Genomic DNA, 20469 nt, shown 5'->3' on the forward strand with positions numbered 1-20469 from the left:
GACTGTGAGCAAACTAGTATTGCCAGGCCCACAAAAATGCTCCCTAGATATAGGCAAGAGCTTAGGTATGGACAATTTGCTATAGGACTAGCGACATGGAGGGAGAAAAGTTGAATATTTCACAGAACTGCCGTATTAGGAAATTTTTCCAAGTGCGGCTCTGCGTTTCCTGATTGGTCGGACCAACGAATATGGCTTTTAGGGCTTTTTGTCTGTATGCATTTACCAACGCATTGAGGATTTTCCAGCTATTTGATTATCTTGATCAGTCTCTAGTTTTGATTCTCACTTCATTTCATCTACTTACCAAAGAGTGGTGTCCACTGTCAACTTCAATTATCCGTCTATTCGACCAATTCACATGCACGCTTTACTTAAGTACCTAGGTATCTATATAAAAGACAAGATGAGAAAAAATGTAAAAAGAAAAGAAAATAAAAAAAAAATAAAATAAAATGAAATAAAAGAGAAGAAAACGATAATCAAAGAGTAAGAACAGTATCCTCGGCCTTGATCCCCGTCCACTCCACCGTCTTCCTCCACAAAGCCTCCTGCTTCTTCTCATCGCGACTCTCTGCCGAGCTCTCATCCTTCTTCCGCATCGTAAAGTATCCTTCTGCATTCAGATAATTATCCCCAATCGCCAACTCAATCACATCCTTCCCCGCATCACCCGCCGTCCGCATAGTCGGGTCCACCAGCGCCCGCAACAACGGACGCAAAGGCCGAATAACCGCCCGCGACATCACCTGAATGCTAGTGGGCGTGTTGACGCGCAATGCGCGTGAGTCACTCAGATTGCCCGGATTAACCGCGATGGCGGTAACGCCATCCGGCAGACGACGATTGAGTGCATACATCCAGGCAATAACGGCAAGTTTGGAGTTTGCGTAGCGCTGGAATCCGTGACCGAGAGGGTCATCCTTCCCATTCACGTCGGGATGGACTAGAGAATCGTACTCCTCGGCCTGTTCTTGCACCTCCGGTAGAGAAGGAGGGTACTTTTCCAGGGAGTTCTTGCCGGGGAAATGAGCGTCGCTGCCGAAAAGTACGATGCGGGCATTCGTAGTACAAGAGCCTAGCAGGCGTAGGACGAGGGCTGCATGTGCAAGATGGTTGATCTGGAAGGTTTTCTCGAATCCATCGCTGGTTAGTTCAGGCGGACCGGTGAGATTCCAGTAACAGGCGTTGCAGATGATGCTGGCTAGTCGAGGGATGTCGCCTGAGCCAATCTCCGCGGCCAGAGAACGGGCAAAGCTGTGGACGGCAGACAGATCAGCGAGGTCGAGAGATCTCAGCGACACGCGGTCCTTGAACGGGGCGATGGTCTCTCGCAGGCGGCGGGTGTTGGGGTCGTCGGAGGCAGGATTGCGCACCGTCAAGATGGCGGTTATGGTAGGCTGGGTAGAGAGGAGGCGATGAATGGCTGGGATGGCCAGGGAGCCGTTTGCCCCGGTAAGGAGAACGGAGCGGGCCGCCATTTTGTTGTATATATGTCCCTTGCAGCAGAATGGCAAGGAACGGATCTTTATATCGAAGCCGGAGCAATTTCTACGATTTTTCCTGAATAGTCACGTAGATGTGGGCTTACGGCCGAGTCCTCAACCGTAGCTTACTTTTGGGGGCGCCTGGGGAGCAAGGCACTACACTGTGTCGGTCGTATCGCTACATAAAGCCGAATTTGGTAATAGGCTGCTTGCATTTCCTGCTATAAGTTTGAGCCCTCGCCAACTCGAAGAACAAGCCCGACGGGCACTGGGCTTACGCGCATTCAATTACATTGCCGGTGGAGCTGGAGAGCATGCAACAATGGATAGCAATCGTTTAGCTTTCCGCCAGTGGAGAAGTAAGCAATCTACCCAACTGCGAGTGCTTATTCTCTAGTGCTTTAGTTCCCTTATTATTGTTTTGCTTACAAACATCGCAGAATACCAAGAATGTTGAAAATGGTCAGTGCTTAGCATCCCCGGCTTTCATGTTTATCGGAGAAGGCCAACCTCCTTTCTCCTCCAGTCGGAGGTTGATACCTCAGTCGAGCTCTTTGGGCAGAAATACCCAAATCCTCTTCTGATGGCACCCATTGGGGTGCAATCTATCGCTCATGACGACAAAGAAACGGGGCTCGCCGAGGCTTGCGCTGAAGTCGATGTTCCATATATCTTGAGCACAGCATCAGGGTCATCATTCGAAGATGTAGCTGCCAGTTGCGGAGACGGCAAAAAGTGGTACCAGCTGTACTGGCCAAAAGACAACGACATTACCCTATCCCTGTTAAAAAGGGCGAAGAAGAACGGGTTTGATGCGCTTGTAGTGACTTTGGATACATGGACATTGGCATGGTAAGCTAATGACATTGATCAAGATATCCCTGCTAAGCTCACCAACACAGGCGCCCTGCAGATCTTGATACTGGATATCTACCTTTCATTGCTGGCGTTGGAACGGAATTTGGTCTATCAGATCCTGTATTCCGCGCCAAGTTTGAGGACCGCTCTGGTTCAAAGGTCGAAGACGCTCGGCTCGAAGCCTCGAGAGAATGGATACAAGGCATTTTTGGTGCCAATCGCACATGGGACGATCTTGGATTTTTGAGGAAGAACTGGAACGGTCCACTTATTCTCAAAGGCATTCAACATGTGGAAGATGCCAAAGCAGCGTTGAAACATGGATGTGACGGCATTGTGGTCTCAAATCACGGAGGTAAGCTGCTGCAGACCTTTGAAACGATCGCACTTCTGGTGTAGTTCATTAACAGAAAGTCCAACTCAGGCCGCCAGCTCGACGGTGCAATTGGCTCTCTCGAGGTCCTGCCGGAAATTGTCGATGCGGTTGGAAAAGACATGACTGTTTTGTTCGACTCGGGCATCCGCACAGGCTCTGACATTGTCAAGGCCATTTCTCTCGGGGCTAAGGCTGTATTAGTTGACAGACCAGTAATGTTCGGTTATGCCATCAACGGAAAACAGGGGGCAAAGGAAGTAATGCAAGGCCTGCTCGCGGATTTCCATCTGAGCATGGCCATCGCTGGAATCCCATCGATTGGCGATTGCCACCGCGAGGTGCTTAGGAAAGTGTAATATGGCGATCTCAAGACTTCATTGTAATTAGAGCGTCACGGTTTTTGTAGTCTGCATCAATTCAAGGGTGCCGATAAGAAAGTTGGAGATAGAAAAAAGATTGGCTGGCGCTGATAGAGCGGGCCGATCACATGTCACAGCAACAACTCATCAACCACGGATCTACACATCCAGAGCATCCAGGATCTTAATCGCTCTCTTTGAAGATGCCAATACCCCTTGCTAGTCCTTCCATCCTGGCTATCCCGTTACAACCCTTCTACACAATCTTGCGACAATAGCGTGGACGAGTATCGCGATGAAGAGTAATAATGACTGAACCCCCCGACGATGAAAGAACAGCACGAGAGGATGGAAGCGTCAATGGACATTCTCGCGGCTCTTTGATTACCGCCGCCGCCAAAACTGCGACTACTCTACTTCCGCAGTCCATTGCCTCAGTCGTTTCTCTTTTCGCGCACTCAACTTCTCTTTCTCTACGCATTGGGACTTACCTTGGCGGTGCTGCGCTCGGTGGCGCTAGAGTGACCACCCTGACAGGCTTGGAACTGAGCAGGGTTGTGGTGGAAGCTATATTAACGCGGGCTGGTCATGATGTTGCTGACCACAGCCATGGAGAGTATGGCAGGATAGAAGCCGAGACCATGCTCGAGCGTAGCGTGAGTTAACCCACTTCTTCTTAGAGTAAGAAACTCAATATCTGATATTTTGTGACACCTAGTTGGCAGCTTTGCATTCAACTGTGACGTCTACTTCCTTTTTTGCATCCGCAGGTTTCCACTTGTCTAAAGTCGCACTTTTTTCACTATCCAACTTGTCTCAGAATCTTCTATACACCCTGGATGCAATACTAGGCTCGACAGAATCGTCACGGGCTATTGCAGCGATTGTCACTCTTATTCGAAGAGAATTCTCTAAGAAGGATAAGGAGGAGGATAGCGATGTAGTCGGCGTTGGGGATTTGCTCGTAGGATCGATAGGATTCGCTTTGTTGCAACGCTGGGGTCAACTGAATACAGAGAAACACCTGCGTCAGTCAGAAGGCGAGGTTACAATATGGGATGTTGTCATTCTGGATAATGGCATGAGAGCAGACGTCATTGGAACCCAGACCACTGAATATGCGCAAGATATGTCGGACGATATCGACGGTTCATCTCGACCGGCGTCAATCTTGGATCACACTGGAGAACAGAGTGCATTTGGTGCATTGGAACATGCTTACAATCAAGACGAACAACCCTCACATTCATGGAATATAGCACCTGCTGACATCCACAATCAATTATCGGATGAAGACCTCAAGCATTATATCATGCGACAGATACCTAATGGCAGTCGTGCTTCGATCAGAACGGACTTGGTTACAGCACGTACTCTCACGGTGGATATATTTGACGATGACACTGCAGAGCTTGCTGCTCCTCCAGGGACAATAATGGTTGAGGAAAGGTTCCACCATGGCCAAGCCTCACCGGATACTAAACGCCTCCCCAGGCATACTGTCGTGTTTAGAACTGCCTTCAATGAGTCGCAAAGCACGGATTTGCGAGCAGAAAAATTTGAAAGCCAACCGACCTCGCTCTTGGAGTCTCACGATCATAGAGAAGCTACACATGTTTCCAATGACACTACTATTGATGCCACTACGGGCAAGATTCAAAAGGATATTGAGTTGAAAAGAGACGTAACAAAACACAAAGTATCACCATCAGGTACCACGGCTGAAAATATTGCGAACGAAGGACGTAAAAGACCGCGCCGTGTCACGAGTTCATCATCACTGAGTGGTTCCGATGCTCCTCGCAGCTCGTTTGGGAAGGCGTCACTCTCAAAGATTACACAGAAAGTGAAGGCTGGTCCAAGTGAGAAGTCAGCACCTAAGAGTAAGAATGTGGCCAAAAGAGCACCGGGAAAATTCAATGGCACTGGTTCCTCAACATTGCCTAAGATTATTAAAAACCAAGATAACGAAGATCGGAAAAGGGATGCAAGTATCACATCAGACAATCGGAATTCACGCTCGAACAAAAATCGTTTGTATGCGCCTACAATGGCAAGTATTAACCGATCGCTTCCACCACTTCCGGCAAATGAGCATTCTAGATATCGTTCAACACCTTCACCGACAAAGGGTAGAATTTCCCAGCTAAACCGACCTTCTTCCGGGACAAGCCGATTGCCTGTTCCTATCCCTGATGAAGACACTGGTTCCTTTGTAGCCCACACTGACTCTTACTCAATTCATTCTTTTGAAAGCCGCCCTGGGTCTGCTTCTTATTCTCGAACTCATTATCGAAGTAGCAGCTCACTTTCCCGGACTCCTTCAGATGATATTAAGAAATCTTTGACTCCTGACGCGCCACCGGGATCTGCTCAATCTCATCGGCGGTCACGGTCATTCGTACCTAGCATTTACTCTATGGCCACTAGCTCCGAGACATCTCTTATACTTGCTCCTCGGCCTAGGAAAAGTGTCTATGAGGATCAATCCACAATTGTCGGCCTCAACCGCAACGGTCTGGTGCCAGGAATCTTCCCGCACAATCATTTAGTTAAGAATATCCGTCGCTTTTGCCGTTTCTCATCTGCATCGTATGGCTCGAATGCACTGAAAGCCATGGGAGTACCACACGAACAGAAGACAATTTCATATCATGATCCAGAAAACCATGAGCACAGTTCTTTTTCCAACATGACTGGGCTCCCGCAATCCACCATTCTTCTGTCATCTTACGTGGACCCTGCCGGCGGCACCAACTCCGCTGGAGAGCTCGATAGCGGATTCCCTCTTGTGCATTACCTCTTCCTCGATCACGAGTCAAAAGCAGTGGTGCTTGCCCTGCGTGGAACATGGGGATTCGAGGATATCTTAACAGACATGACATGCGACTACGACGATCTTGAATGGCAAGGGAAAAACTGGAAAGTGCATAAAGGCATGCAGGCGTCAGCAAAACGGCTTCTAGAGGGCGGTGGTGGAAGAGTCATGGCGACAATCAAAGCAGCTCTCGAAGAATTCCCGGACTATGGTGTAATATTCTGTGGCCACTCACTTGGCGGTGGTGTGGCTGCTCTTCTTGCAACAATGATATCGCAGCCAAATGCTGATACCTTAGGACCTTCTTTCGTGACGGCATCAGCCCTTCAAGCAACACGACCGCTTCTACTGACAGCAAGTCATCAGCAGGAAGCCGCAAGGACTTTTACGTTACCGACTAACAGACCTATTCATGTATACGCATTTGGTCCGGCGGCATGTATGTCACCGTTTCTTCGACGAGCTACACGGGGTCTTGTCACTACAGTGGTTAATGGGGAAGACGTTGTTCCAAGTTTATCTCTAGGAACCCTCCACGACCTTCGGGCTGTGGCTCTATCATTCAAAAGGGACACGACGGACTCAAAGACACACATTCGTTCCCGTGTCTGGGAGAGTCTGAGACAGAGCATCTTGAACAAATTCTACGTGAACCAGCCTCCAATACCAATGGATGCTGGCGAGGGTCTTGGCGAGGACACCTGGGCGTGGTCTACCCTTCAAAGCTTGCGCGAGGAAATGATAGCTCCAAAACTTCTCCCGCCAGGTGAAGTCTTTGTAGTCGATACTATGCGTGTCTTGCAACGCAATGCATTCACGTCCTCGACAGCTGCAGCTGGAACTGGAGCATTGAACTATTTCAATCCTGACCACGACCATCGCCCTCAATTGGGCAGGCCTGCGACAAGGGTTCAGCTTAAATTCATTCGCAATGTCGAATCGTATTTTGGCGAAATGAAATTCAGTTCTGGTATGCTCGGGGATCACAATCCGGTACGCTACGAGGCGAGTCTGGCGGCTTTATCTCGAGGAATTATTGACTAATTTCTTCAACCTTCTTCTTCTGTTTTACTTTATGCACATTGTTTCTCTATATTTCGATTATCAGGAGTTGTAGATCAGACATGTAATAGATCGAAGGAAACCACAGGTAGGAAAGATACCAGGAAGATGTTAGTATGTCAAAAAGATTTAGTGATTTCATCCCAACCTACATTACTATGTACTCTAGGAGCCGTCACAATAGGTATTATGCTGAGCATGGCGAAGGAATATCAGTACTCATGAGGAGCATTCCATGGTAGGGCTAATCCGATCAATGCCCTAGTTGGCGCCCGCCGCTTCCTGCCCACTCGGAACGTTTCGAAGCGCTTGGCTGTCGCATATGTTAGGGATATCGATAAAATATGGTCAATTTACATATATAGGCAAAACTTCACAGTCAATAAATTAGCGGAGCGGCTTTTCGGAGAATTCTAGTGTGTTTTAAATTAGAATGCGGGGAAATCCTGTAAGTAAGTTGGCAAGCAAGGACCATATCAACTTGACAACGGATTCGGAACGCTGTATAAGCTAGTATTGAGAATACTATAGTTATAATCTGCATATCTAACTAAAGAGAATGTTTAGGGGTTCATCTGAGGCCATCTTTAGAATCAGAATAGGGGTCTATTAGGACACGTATCTGATGCCTATTCCGGCCAATTAGGTGCACCCCTGAGAAATACGGTGGTGGTGGTGGATTACATGCTGTATTCGGAATAGCAGTCATAATCCGCTGTCACAACTATACTTAACTAGCAGTGAGAAGATTAATTGATAGCCCTAACATGAATACTTGTTATTTTTATATAAAATCCTCTTTTTACGCCGCTTTGCCGGTCCTCTAAGATTTTCCGATTCCGGTCATACATTCCTTTGTGAGGGTCGGGAAGGCGCATGAGCTCATCTTCTGACTCCGACGTCCCTTCATCTTGAGTTTGGGATTTCTCACGACTGCGTGGCTGCAACCATGGAAGCATGCGATGGTACAGCGGGAGCGCATCTCGAACTAGGCGTCATTTATCACCTGCTCATGGAGCTAGACTCTATCGAGAGAACCCTCAGAGGCCAGATAGACTCCATCAGAGCGCAATCGATAAAGGCCAAGTATGTGGGATCGACTAGGGAAGCAGAAAGCGATGATTGGCCCGGCGACTCTTTCCAGAAATTTGTCCACGAACTGGAGCAGGCCAGGCATCAAGTGGCGAGTTGGCACGCTTCTATGCGCGAGGCTGCCAATGCGTCTTCGCGCTCCCGGATCCGTTCCCTCAACATCTGGACCTGCCTGGCGAGTTATTGAGGATGTTCTTCGAACATTCTAGGAACTATTGGGTTGCCAGATAAAGATTACTTCTATATCCCCGACGTTATGAATCAGAACGGAATCAAGGACATCAAAAACATCCGACTGACTTGTCGGCGGTTCTGCAATGCAAGTTCCCATCTTCTTCCTCGCCACATCGATGTTTCCATGCGTCCGTCCTCCCTTGCCCACCTGGAAGAAGTAGCACATCATCCACTTCTCAGCAAAGATATCCAGGCGGTTCGAGTCCACCTCAACTACTTTAGTGCTGACCTAGCGGCGGATATATGCATTTCACCACGTTTGCTATTACAGACTTAGAAGAAACACTGCGTACTTCCAGATTCTTTCTTCAGCGTGATTCAGACGAGCAAATCCTCGGCGTACCGCGCGAGAAACTAGGACCGGCCATCGAGAAGGCTGAACTGATCAAAGAAGAATGGGCGGAGTTTTTGGGTGTACTGCTGAGCAGCTAGCAGCAGGGATGGAACACCTGCGTGTGTTCGACTTCCAAGGGTCTGCTTCGGGAACAATGAGAGGAATGATAGTTGACCATGACACGGAGCAAATCGCCAGCTTTGGCTCATTGATTTTAGCATCCATGGGAGGGAAATCTCTTACGCGACTCGAAGTAGACCTGAGCTTTGCCCTCGATGACTTTGCCCCTCTACCACCTGTTAGCATGGGTCCTCTTCTCGTGTCACGACATTGTCCAGACCTGAGGATTCTGTGTCTGACAAGCTTCCCTATTCATCTGAGCGAACTGAAAACATTCTTTGAAGGCCTTAACGGGCCTCTTGACATTGGTCTGGATGATGTCTTGTTACTGAGCAGTACCTGGGCTGAAGTGCTTGACCTAACTCGCTACAAGGCGAACTGGGAATCATTTGTTGCACGGTCGCGCGGCGCGGAGTGTAATGACATGTCTGAGGAAGAAAGCTTGGCCATCTTCGGCGACCATAGCTACCCTTCTTTGGGCAAGGAAGGCAAAGCGACCCTGTATATCCGAGGCTATATAAAGGACAATCCGCTGAGAATCCGAGAAGGTACTTCGGCCTCATGACAGGCTGCAAAAAGTGCTGGAAACATTATGTTGAAGGCCAAGTGTTGTAGGATCCCAGAGTCTAGGTACCACAAATGAGGATAACCTTTCTAAAGGAATCGCTACGATCACTCTGGAAGTTATAAACTCGGCCCATCGTCAACTCCCGAAAGGAGCCGCTGGTTATTCACCTGGAGTTTGGAGAGTATTCCACAGGCCATACATCCGAATGCAACGGCTTCTCTTACTCACAATCTTACCTTACTCACCCTAATCTCAAAGCCGAGACGCCAAACTCTGAGTGGTAGTGATTGTACGGTATAGACGACAAGTTTCTAGAGCTAGAAGAATGCAGACAATATGCAGTTTTCATTCAAAGGATACATTATGAAAAGAACAAAACGTCATACCTTAGTAAAGCCGAGCTTGATTCGATGTGATTGAAGGTGGGTTTTTGTACATCAGCTACGGTATACTCTTTTCAGCCTTCTTCAATAACCTGCTCTGGGGTGGCCTCCCTCTCCCAGTGAAAAACATACTGGCCCTTCTCCACTGCAGTTAATTTCGACCGCAGGCCAGTTTTGCAGACTGTCTCTCCATCCAAAGTCTTGCCGTACTCAATGGGCATACTGTAGTCAGGCGGGGTTGGCTGGTTCGGCCAAGTAAGTTGGCTGGGTGCATTGAGGTATCGTTCCATATCCCCACTGGATTTTCGTGTTGCTACCCATTCGTTCACAAAATTCCGGAATGTCGATACATCAGAGTCCAGTTCACGATTACAAGGCCATTCTGGGATACCCTGCACCATGTCCATATTGCGTTCCCAGTGAGGGATGCGCGTGAAATGTGTATCGTTCGTGATGAGCTCGTATAGTGATAAAAACGACCCAGTCACGTCGTCTCGACCATCCATCAAGCATTTCTTTCCGCATGCAGCCCAATTAAAGTCGAAGAGAGAGAGCTTGTTCGTGTCGGGATCAATAAGCAGATTTCGGGGTGCAATGTTCTGATGCATGATGCCCAGTTCCAGGTTTAGGAAATCCACCAGTTCAGTGAGTTGTTTCATCCACTCAAATTGTAAAGGCACCTCGGTATTTTCGAGGGTTCCGCCAGGAATGTACTTCGTTGTGAACCCAATGACTCGAGACTCCACGTCTTCAAGGACGACCCGATCAAACGGTACGATATTTGGATGTGGAGGCAGGCTTTTGAGGAGATTTATTTCATCCCAGGCCATTCGCAGTCTCCGAACCTTTGCAATGGGGTTGAACTTAAAAGCAACTTTTTGCAGAACCCCCGATTCGTCTTTGTATGATGAGAGGTCAACGCCTGGTCCAAGCCGATCCAGTTCTCGAAGTTTGGAGTACTGTATTACACGGCAACTGGCGAGTGAGCAAGTGATTCAACGGCCGAGAAGGGAAGATATGGAAGAAACATGGCATCATATTCTTTTGGATCGGTAGAGATTCCAGTGAGAAGTCCATCGTCGTCAACGGTAACTGCGCGAACTTCCGGTGACAGGTAGTCAGCGAATTGAGACGTAATCAGAACTTCTATGTCCTCGTCAGGTGGAAGAAGTTTGGCAGTGCCTTTGATCTTGACCATCTGCAGCTGATCCCAATCCCAGACATTGCAATGGGTTTCAGTGGTAGGATCTTCACTCGAACCGAAGTCTGGCCGCCGGAGACGAATCTTTCTTTAGCTTTGATCATGGCAAAATGAAAGCCCAAGAGGGGCTATTGTGATGTGGACGAACGTCAGGTTTCGAAATTTGGCTGTGTTTGTGCTGCTTTTGACTTGCGGTGTTCGAGCGATGAAAAGTCATCGCTGGCATCCCGAGAATTTTCCACTTGTTTGGCTTCAGCCTGGCTATTCAGTGTTTGACCTCAATATCACGCTTTCAATTTCCCGGGCCCCAAAAGTGGCATCAGCATGTCCAAAGGATTACTATAAGTATAGGCATTGCAACCCATATTCTCGTCCATCAACTTCACAGACATCCTCCTTCCATTGGCATTCCTAATTGGGTCTTATCAGTGTCAAGCTTCCACTGCCATACCATACCTATCGTCTTTGTCACCAAGTCCTCCATTCAATATGGCCGCGCAAATTGCACCGGAGCAACTGGGACATGATGTCCTAAACCGCCTAGTCAACAACTCCAACAACCCAGAATACTGCGCCTGTGGCTGGCATATCTACTACTTGAGCGTATGCAACCATGCCTATACAAAAGTAGCATGAATAGAGGGGAAAGGTCCGGAGCTAGCTATCGGTGGTTTTCTTTCGGGGCGCAGGGTATTTAGACGGTCGACCTATAGGTAAATGATCTACTTTTTCTCAGCGCTAAGCACACCGGACTAGCCCTAGTATATGAAGTTTTAGCACGTGTTTTATTTCCTAGACTCGCCTAACTTCCTAAGGCTGCGCCTTACCTCGACCAAATAAAGCATACAACGCCTAGTGTCGACAAGTTCAACTTTTGACCTTTACACAAGCTATATTTGTCTCCAGTTCTTCATTCGATAATATGGCCGACCCCATCCTCCAGAAGAAATCGGCCTCGACGTTCAGAATCACCTCGTGAACAGCCTCCGCAACCCAGACAATTGCGCTTGCGGTTGGTATATCTACTATTCAAGTGTCTGCAACCACGTGTACCAGGAAGTGCCATACCAATGCGGCAGATCAACTGGACTGCGATCTGGTAAAAGTGCCTTTTGCAAATCTCCAGCACCGAAACACATAATTCAGGCACCGCAGGTTAAGCCCAATGCAGATATTGCTGATTTCCGGTTGGTTGGCGGAACGATTAGAAGAGGCCAGCTGAATATGCGCGTTAAACAGATGCTTGGGAACGTTTGGACTGTTTTTAGCATCAGTACTTGTAACTGATGGTTTTTTTTTTTTGTTTTTTTTTTTTAACAATCTTTTTGTGGCTATCAGATGAGTCTGATCTCTCTTGAGCTTTGGTGTTTCCTTATGAGATATATCGAGTGTAGCAAATGTAGGTAGAATATGAGTCGACGTTGCTTTCTTCTGACCCCTTTGTGAACATGATATTCACATCAATATTTAGGAAATTACGTGCCTGTCCGTCGGGCGTTGGGCGTTGGGCAGGATAATTGTATCCGTCAATTCTTTAAGAGTATTGATCCCTGGGTATGACGATACATGGTTGCAGAGACAAGATTGAAATGGAAAAGGGCACCTGGCCTTTGATAAATCGAGATTGTTCAATGTGTCTTATTATACAAGCGCATAGCTGGGGCAAGAACATATTTGGCCGGCTCATAGCGAGAATGCTGCCAGCTCGCCATTTCATAATCTGTGCTTTTGTCGCAGCGTGAATGAGTTGTTAGGACGTGCGTTGTTGTGTCCGCGCACAATCCGACAAATTGGGTTCTGATATGATATGAAGCCCCCGCCAACATACAATTTATTATTGGCCCTCAGTCGTCAGCGGTTTTGCCGAAAGTAGATCGAACGTGCGGCCTTTCAGATCCAACTTGACTTGAGGTGCAGATAATTCTCAAGTACGATTTGGCATAGAGCGTCTTCCCGAAGACGACAAAATGACGCTTAACTGAGGTCGGAGTGATCATCCAAAAATTTCGCATGTCGTCTCACTTATGGGCTCATATCTGTGTGCCTCGGAATCGTCGGGAGAGATGCCTTCAAAGTCGAAACGACGGTAGTGCTTTCATTTTGATGATCGCTCATGTTGTGATTCGTTTGGGGCTGAAGAAATTCCTTTCCGCGCCTTTTCCGCCATCCTCTCCTCAAGTTCTTGTAGTTGTCTCTCGACGTTGTGCTTCTTCGATACCAGAATTTCTCTTGCACTCTTGAGGGACTGGATTTTCTCGTCAAAGGTTGCTTCGTGATCTTTCTTGGCGGTCTATAGATCAAAAATTATTATTAGTTTCCACTGGGTATCGTGCTAATCAATTGCGTCAGGCGAGAATTGTACCTTTTGTTTGTCTTGTTTCGTCTTCAATTCTGCTCCATAAAGAGAGCCACCAATCGTGATAGTCACCGCAGCGGCAGTGTAAAAGTACATTAGCACCCGTCGATTGGGTGCAGCCATCGGTTTCTTCATTTTTAACTTCAGAGAACAACGAATTCCAACTTCGTTCGCGGCATCCACGAGTGAACTGTTGTCGGTGATGTAGCTAAGGTCATCAGGAAGTATATTGTGCCGATCCTCACCGCCTTCCGTTTAAGGTCTATATTACACCGCGTTGTCGCGTCGTGGCCGCGTGGGATTTAGATAGCCAGGCTGAGCTGGATTTTGGAACCAACTCAGTTTTATTCCTCGAATATGCACGCCATATAAGCGCAAAACACTTTCGTCTCTGTGCGCTACCCGCGAGGCTTTCATAGGCGATGGAATTACTACAAGTGCCCGTTAACCACCGTCGCCGCAGACGCGTCGACGATGAAGACGACGAAGAAACATCGACCAGGGCAACAACCCCGCTTTCGCAATCATCCAACGGCAGCAAGCGCGCTCGACTCGATGGGCCTGTTGATAGAAGCGGCGACGAGGATGAGGATGAGAGCGAGGACGTCGAAAACGATCGTAATGGTGAAGGTCAAAACCTCGTCAAAGTCCTCCCCGCAGGTTCTAGAAGCCAAGGCACCTTTCAACCTGGCGCAATTGTGCGGATGAAATTGAAAGATTTCGTCACCTACACTAAGGTCGAGTATTACTTCGGCCCAATGCTGAACATGATTATCGGCCCAAACGGTACCGGAAAGAGCACATTGGTGTGTGCGATATGCCTAGGTTTGGGCTGGGGACCCCAAGTGAGTGTACCTTCGACCGTTCCTACGTTTGGAGTCTAACATTTTCTTTGTACTATCAGCATCTCGGACGTGCGAAAGAGGCATCTGAATTCGTCAAGCATGGATGCAAAGAAGCAGTAATTGAGATAGAACTTGCCGGTGGTCCCAATTATGGAAAAAATCCTGTGATTCGTCGAGTTATCAAAGTTGAAGGCAACAAAAGCACGTTTACTATTGATGGAGTAGACGTAACCAGGAACAAAGTTATGAAATTCGCTCAAAAGTTTTCCATTCAGATCGACAACCTCTGTCAATTCCTTCCGCAGGATAAGGTTAGCGAATTTGCAGCACTTACGCCTGTTGAGCTGCTCGCGTCTACTCAAAGAGCTGCAGCTGGACCGCAGATGCTTGAATGGCACAATGATCTCATCCGTTTAAGGGCCGGGCAAAAGAAGCTGCTCGCGGACAACAAAAGCGACCGAGATCTGCTCACTAACTTGGAAAATCGACAGGAATTGCAAAGAGCGGATGTAGAGCGAATACAGGAGAGAGCGAAGATCAAGCGACTCATAGAGATGCTCGAATTTTACCGACCTGTTGCTGCCTATTTGGATTACCGTAAAAGGCTCACAGAAACTAAAGCTAAAAAGCGTGAAATCGAGGGGGCATACAAACAATTGGAAGATGAATTGGCCCCGGCCTTGCAGGCAGTCAACGAGAAACGGGATTATTTGACCCGAACAGACAGTCTTGTCGAGTACAAGCGTCAGAAATTCGCCGAGGCAGAAAGTGCTGCTAAGGAGGTTGCAAGGCGGATGGACACGCATGAGGAGTCGCTCAAGAACCTAACCAGTCAGATTGAAGCAGAAAAGAAAACTGGCAAAATTTACAAACAGGACATGAACAAAATCCAACAAGCAATCAACAGAATCACCCGGCAAATGGAGGAAAAACCCGAGGAATTTGACATTGACTCCTACAATGATAGAATTGTAAGTAGCATCAAAAGAACTTTTATGTCCACTACAGCTTACCCTCGCTACTAGCGGACTCTGCAAAGAGAGATGAGAGATATCGAAAGCCGAGCCAGGGAAATCAGAGCTGGTCGCCAGCCTATCTACGAGAGACTGCACGAAAAAAGGGGTCAGATTCACGACGCTGAAAGAGAAATAAACAATTTGAATTCGAAAAGCGGTCAGCGAGAAGCTTTGCTTAAAAAGCTGTCCCCCGACACATACCAGGCCCATCGATGGGTTTTGGAGAATGCGGATAAATTCGAGCATGAGGTTTTTGGTCCAGCTCTCATCACATGTTCTGTGAAAGATACAAATTATGCCGATGCAATTGAATCTCTTCTACAAAAGAATGATTTCACGGCGTTTACAACGCAGAGTCTTCGCGATTTCAGGACCTTACAGAGGGCCTTGAACGTGGAACTGAAGTTACATGATGTCAGCATTAGGAATTGTTCAACAAAGTTGAGTGATTTCAAACCTCAGATCTCGGATGAGGAACTACGCAGTCTCGGTTTCGACGGCTGGGCTAAAGACTTCCTCGTCGGTCCGGATCCTGTCCTAGCGATGCTCTGTAATGAACAATACCTTTTTAGAACACCAATTGTTCTTCGAGAAATCAGTGATCAAGAATATGCTCGAATGGAGAGCCACAATGCAATTAACAGTTGGGTTGCTGGCAAACAAACATACAAGGTCAACCGAAGGAAAGAGTACGGTCCTGGCGCAACGTCGACACAGGTTAGACAAGTGCGTCCTGCAAGATTCTGGACAAACCAGCCATTGGATGTCTCAATGAAGCAAGACTTGCTGGATTCGATAGAGCAGAATAAGAACGATATCGTGGAAATTCAGAAGGAAATCGACGCCGCAAAAGCAGAACTCGCTCGCATTGGCGAAGAGAATACGCAAAAGAAAACTGAAAAGGTATGCAGCGCTAATTTCACACAGTGAGACGCATCTGCTAAAATTTTTGTTCTTGTTGATATAGACCGAATTGGAGCGCCAGAAGTCAGAGAAACAGACAGCTCTGCTCAATTTCCGGGCACTTCCCGAAAAGCTAAGTATGAAAACGCATATGCACATAGCTAGGTCGTTGGATAATTCTAACAGGTGCCTATCCAGACAACCAAGAGGCGAAAAAGCGAGATTTAGACAAGAGTTTTGAGACACTGCGTGCAAGGGTTAGGTCAATTCGCGGGAAACAAGATCAAATTGCGATTGAAAAAGCGGAAACGGCTATTGAATATGCTGTAGGTTCTATCAAATGGCATCAACTATCTACCTATCTACTAACTGGGGTTATAGGAGGCAGTGGAGATCTTACGACAGACCCACGAAGATTTAGTGCAAGCTCATATCAGAAGCATTGAAGCATTATCTGATTTTGAGAATTTGAAAGATCGGAACCAGGAAATCGAACAAACCCTGAATGCTAAGCGTAAGGACCTTGAAAACGCCATCGCAGAGGTTGAAGAGGTGTCTAGGCGGGCAGGGGAAGCACGAAATAAAGCCAGCGCAACCATGACAACTCTTCAAACTCAACCCGATATGGTCGAACTGTTTGGTTCTGATGAATATCGCAACATATCTGCCGATCAACTTGAAGCAAATATTGACTCGGCTAAAGCGAGCCTAGAACTAACTCATGAAGGCAGCGAAAGCATCGTTAAGGAGTTTGAAGACCGTCAAAAGGCAATTGACAAACTTCAAGACAAGCTGTCTAGCTATCAAGAAAAGCTTGCCGATCATGAAATCGGCATCCGGGAAATTCGCAGCCAGTGGGAACCGCGGCTTGATGCTCTCGTGAAGACGATTTCAGATGCGTTTTCTGACTCGTTTGCTCGAATCGGCTGTGCTGGGCAGGTGACTATTGACAAGGTTGAAGACGAGCCGGGACCAAACGGTGAACCCGGTGGAAGCGATTTTGACCAATGGTCAATCCAGATTCAGGTCAAGTTCCGTGAAACGGAAAATCTCTCAGTGCTAGACTCTCATCGGCAGTCTGGTGGTGAGCGCGCTGTCAGTACAATCTTCTACCTAATGGCGCTTCAATCTCTTTCCGCGTCGCCGTTCCGTGTAGTCGACGAGATCAATCAGGGTATGGACCCGAGAAATGAAAGAATGGTCCATGAGCGCATGGTTGACATTGCATGCGCACCACGAAACCCTTCACCCACTGCTGATGGTCTCTCTGGAGGAGGAGGCAGTCAATATTTCCTCATCACGCCAAAAGTACTCAGCGGTTTGTACTACAGTAACGGCATTAGAGTGCAATGCATTGCCAGCGGTGAACATGTACCTTCGGACTTCCACATGACTGATTTCCGCCATGCCGTTCAAATCATGGATAACATAACTGGCAGAGCGCCACGTGCAATACGCAGCGGTATTGCAGGAGATACACGCCAGGGAAGGGGTATCAACCACAATGGTGGGATCAATAATTCCACTACCCCCATCTACGGCTAAGACCTGAAATGGTCGATATTCTTACCAGCTTAAAGCAGTGCTCTAGTTTCTCATTGGCGCGCGGTTTCTTTTCATTCTGTTCAAGAAATGGGTGGATAAGTGTTTTTCCCTAGATGTAAATATGAATTATACCCAAGTCAGTTGTCGCATCTATATATATATATGTCTAATAGAATCTTAAAACATACACGTCGTGACTTGTGGTAGGTATTTTGAACTCTACCACAAATGTCAGATTCAATTGATCACAATGAGTTAGATTTCTTTTTGGTAATATAGTGTTATGAATTCTTTTTTTGCAACTTCACAGCCCTCTCAATCCATATCTTAGCCGCTGCATAAACACCTCCTTCCCTCGCGCATTCCCTCTCAACAACCTCATTTACTCTATCCAGAACATTATCTGAGTCTGTTGACAGTGTCTGGTCATTATCATAATTGATAATATTTCCCTGCCATTTACGACTGACATCAATCCGACCACCAATCACACCCATGTTTCTGGTACTCGGGATACGAAGCATGGTCTTTTCGACCCCGTATCCGATTTCTTCCGCTATACTCATTGTTTTGGCCGTTAATGAGCCGTACATCGAGTTAAGGACGGCTGTGGAATTAGGGTTTGTTCCTGAATGGGAGGTGCTAGCTGCTTGTTTCTCGGCGCGGAGAGCCTTGAGGTCGCCTGTTTTGTTGTTGCTGCTACTAGATATCTCTTCAGCAGTATTGTCGCTCGTTTCTGTGCTTTTTTCGCTTTTGCTGTTGCTATTTTTCTTCGGCGGTGGGTATCGAAATCTTGCCCCGGACAAGGAATGCGAACAACATGGAATCGAGAGGAAAGGAAGCGGGTTTTCGGGGCATGCGAGAGCAGCCAATAACGGCGTCCAGACCGTCAACTCATCTGCATGATTTGATATAACAAAGGTCTGCTGTGGAAAGTCTGCTGTGTTATACTGAATAGAAGCAGTAGTTCCATTGTGATCCGTAAGTTGATCCAGGGGATTATCATTTCCCTCCTTAACAGCAGCAAGAAATGGTTTGGGGATGTATAATGACTCTTTCAGATTGGATTGAATCCAGTCCGGAAATATCGACCATGTCTTTCGTTGACGCGCATCAAACCCCCAACCTTGGTATCCTTCCATCAAAAGCACATAGACAAGCACGCCATTACCGCAGGCTATATCAACGAAACCAGGGAACAAGGATTTGTCCAGGATTTCGTGTTCGCCTTCACCTTCACCCTGTTCCTGGCTCTTTGCTGTTTCTCTTTCAGCCCTCGGGGCTACTCCATACATATTCCGCCAAAGCTCAATTAAGAATGCTGTAATTAACAGATCTTCGAATACATGTTTCGAAGGCTCCGTGCTTTCGACCCATCGCTGACACAGGTCTCGACTGTATTTCATTTTCAATCGCGCATATGTGTTTTGAACCATATGCCGAGGGAGTATGTTGTCCTTGTCTGGATTATAGCTATCATCCTCATGCTTTTTGGTTGTCGTAGGGCCATTATGCTGTGAGCCGGGGGCAGATCGTGCTCCGGTTCCGATGGTCTTTGTAGGGTGAGTATTCCGTGCAAGACGGATATGCGTGGATAGAAGATTGTGCAGGATTCGCTCGAGTCTATTCTCGAGGGGGTCAAACTTTTCTGTTTCCGGGAAGGGAAGGAAATGAACAGACAAGGTACCATGTCCCGGCGATAAAGATGTCTGCTCAGGCGTGTTCTTTTCTTCGTCTGGAACTTGGTGATCCTTGGAGTGTTCCCCCTGAGCAGACGACGAACCACTCTGATAGTCATACAAAAACGCCAGGCCACGAAGACGAGGATGATAAAACGGCATTTCTTCAACGGACTTCACATGTGGCAAAGACACGTACAGCGTTCTCTGCACTGTAGTATTATTCGCATCTTCGGAATCCGCAGAGTGAGAAAGAGAAGAACCACCGACGCCTTCATAGTAATGACACGTCTGATTCAAGGGCTTGTCCACATTGGGATTCCGAGGAATCAACTTTCTAACCACGGTCCGTTTGAGGGCAAAGCCAGAAATATGCGGTGCAGCTTCTAGCTCAATGTTGTTGGCGGTGGTGCTATCATCGTCTATACAAGAGCCCCGAGCACTTGCCCTGCCAGACTGCAGTGCCTCTTTCTCCTTTGGCGTTTTCAATTCTCCGGCACTATCGAATAGGATATCCGCACGAAACAGTTGAGAAGAATTCATGTTCGGATTTCCAAGAAGAAAGTTGTTTAAATTATACATAACATCCTGCGTAAAAGGGAGGTCCTTTTCAACAAGGTCCCTAGACGTTACCCAGCCTGTGAACGCCTCACTATCGATAGATGACGGCGGGGAAGACTGGTCTGAATCGTTCTGGAGGCTTTCTTCATTATTTCTGCCGCTGTCAATCCCCGTGTTGTTAAGTATTATATTTACAGACGGTATAATGGTTTCCCTGAGCGGCTTCTGAGATAATTTAGATAGATCTCGTACGGAGCGTGGCTTTCGAGCCATCTTGGAGCTTCTTGCTTTTGGGTTGCAGAATGAGTAAAGGCTGAGCGTCAACTTCACGCTTTGGTTTGCGTCTTCCCCGTTGTAGTTTAGCGTCTAGAGCCTATACCAAATGCGGTAATTCTGCGACTCAGGGCTAGCCCTAGTCCTACCATTCTGGCATGTCGAGCTTCACCTCGAGAGCAGCGTTTTTTTTCTTTTTCTTTTTCCTTTTCTCTCACTGTTCAGTCTTTGCTGATAAGTTCCAGGAGCTATATGAAGGCTGTAGGATATGTTATGTTAGGTATGCTCCCAAGATCGGTATCCTGTCATTCCACTCGAACGTTCTTGAATAATTCGGTGCCTCGAATTACTCAACCAACAAGCGAATTGTGTCCTTAATTCTTGTTGTCAAGTAGAAAT

At 47.4% G+C, this 20469-nt stretch overlaps 9 protein-coding genes across 9 annotated transcripts, besides 1 other annotated feature; 5 read left to right on the forward strand and 4 right to left on the reverse strand.

The window, feature by feature from the left end:
* Positions 1–482: 482 nt before the first annotated feature.
* Positions 483–1481, reverse strand: UA08_02889 (hypothetical protein; the record flags this gene model as incomplete). The annotated part of the gene is made up of 1 exon (XM_020264980.1): positions 483–1481. One exon carries the CDS (start codon positions 1479–1481, stop codon positions 483–485), a length of 999 nt encoding a protein of 332 aa, XP_020122331.1.
* Positions 1482–1809: 328 nt separating this feature from the next.
* On the forward strand, positions 1810–3077 carry UA08_02890 (hypothetical protein; the record flags this gene model as incomplete). The annotated part of the gene is made up of 4 exons (XM_020264982.1): positions 1810–1846; positions 1955–2339; positions 2390–2700; positions 2770–3077. The coding sequence occupies 4 exons, from the start codon at positions 1810–1812 to the stop codon at positions 3075–3077; spliced, it is 1041 nt and encodes a 346-aa protein (XP_020122332.1).
* A 311-nt stretch (positions 3078–3388) lies between these two features.
* On the forward strand, positions 3389–6942 carry UA08_02891 (hypothetical protein; the record flags this gene model as incomplete). The annotated part of the gene is made up of 2 exons (XM_020264983.1): positions 3389–3736; positions 3799–6942. The coding sequence occupies 2 exons, from the start codon at positions 3389–3391 to the stop codon at positions 6940–6942; spliced, it is 3492 nt and encodes a 1163-aa protein (XP_020121870.1).
* A 500-nt stretch (positions 6943–7442) lies between these two features.
* Positions 7443–7682: a repeat region (Identified by RepeatMasker using a combination of RepBase library and repeat library created with RepeatScout).
* A 227-nt stretch (positions 7683–7909) lies between these two features.
* Positions 7910–8239, forward strand: UA08_02892 (hypothetical protein; the record flags this gene model as incomplete). Its single annotated transcript, XM_020264984.1, has 1 exon — positions 7910–8239. One exon carries the CDS (start codon positions 7910–7912, stop codon positions 8237–8239), a length of 330 nt encoding a protein of 109 aa, XP_020121869.1.
* A 442-nt stretch (positions 8240–8681) lies between these two features.
* On the forward strand, positions 8682–9305 carry UA08_02893 (hypothetical protein; the record flags this gene model as incomplete). Its single annotated transcript, XM_020264985.1, has 1 exon — positions 8682–9305. The coding sequence occupies one exon, from the start codon at positions 8682–8684 to the stop codon at positions 9303–9305; it is 624 nt and encodes a 207-aa protein (XP_020121872.1).
* Positions 9306–9765: 460 nt separating this feature from the next.
* On the reverse strand, positions 9766–10889 carry UA08_02894 (hypothetical protein; the record flags this gene model as incomplete). Its single annotated transcript, XM_020264986.1, has 2 exons — positions 9766–10666; positions 10720–10889. 2 exons carry the CDS (start codon positions 10887–10889, stop codon positions 9766–9768), a joined length of 1071 nt encoding a protein of 356 aa, XP_020121871.1.
* A 2098-nt stretch (positions 10890–12987) lies between these two features.
* Positions 12988–13383, reverse strand: UA08_02895 (hypothetical protein; the record flags this gene model as incomplete). The annotated part of the gene is made up of 2 exons (XM_020264987.1): positions 12988–13182; positions 13255–13383. 2 exons carry the CDS (start codon positions 13381–13383, stop codon positions 12988–12990), a joined length of 324 nt encoding a protein of 107 aa, XP_020121874.1.
* Positions 13384–13670: 287 nt separating this feature from the next.
* UA08_02896 (hypothetical protein) lies at positions 13671–17557 on the forward strand (the record flags this gene model as incomplete). Its single annotated transcript, XM_020264988.1, has 6 exons — positions 13671–14054; positions 14153–15064; positions 15119–16012; positions 16077–16149; positions 16199–16338; positions 16394–17557. 6 exons carry the CDS (start codon positions 13671–13673, stop codon positions 17555–17557), a joined length of 3567 nt encoding a protein of 1188 aa, XP_020121873.1.
* A 281-nt stretch (positions 17558–17838) lies between these two features.
* Positions 17839–20070, reverse strand: UA08_02897 (hypothetical protein; the record flags this gene model as incomplete). The annotated part of the gene is made up of 1 exon (XM_020264989.1): positions 17839–20070. The coding sequence occupies one exon, from the start codon at positions 20068–20070 to the stop codon at positions 17839–17841; it is 2232 nt and encodes a 743-aa protein (XP_020121876.1).
* Between the last annotated feature and the right edge of the window lie 399 nt (positions 20071–20469).

Source organism: Talaromyces atroroseus, assembly GCF_001907595.1.
Source record: "Talaromyces atroroseus strain IBT 11181 chromosome Unknown scaffold_2, whole genome shotgun sequence".
In the NCBI taxonomy this organism is placed as follows: domain Eukaryota; kingdom Fungi; phylum Ascomycota; class Eurotiomycetes; order Eurotiales; family Trichocomaceae; genus Talaromyces; species Talaromyces atroroseus.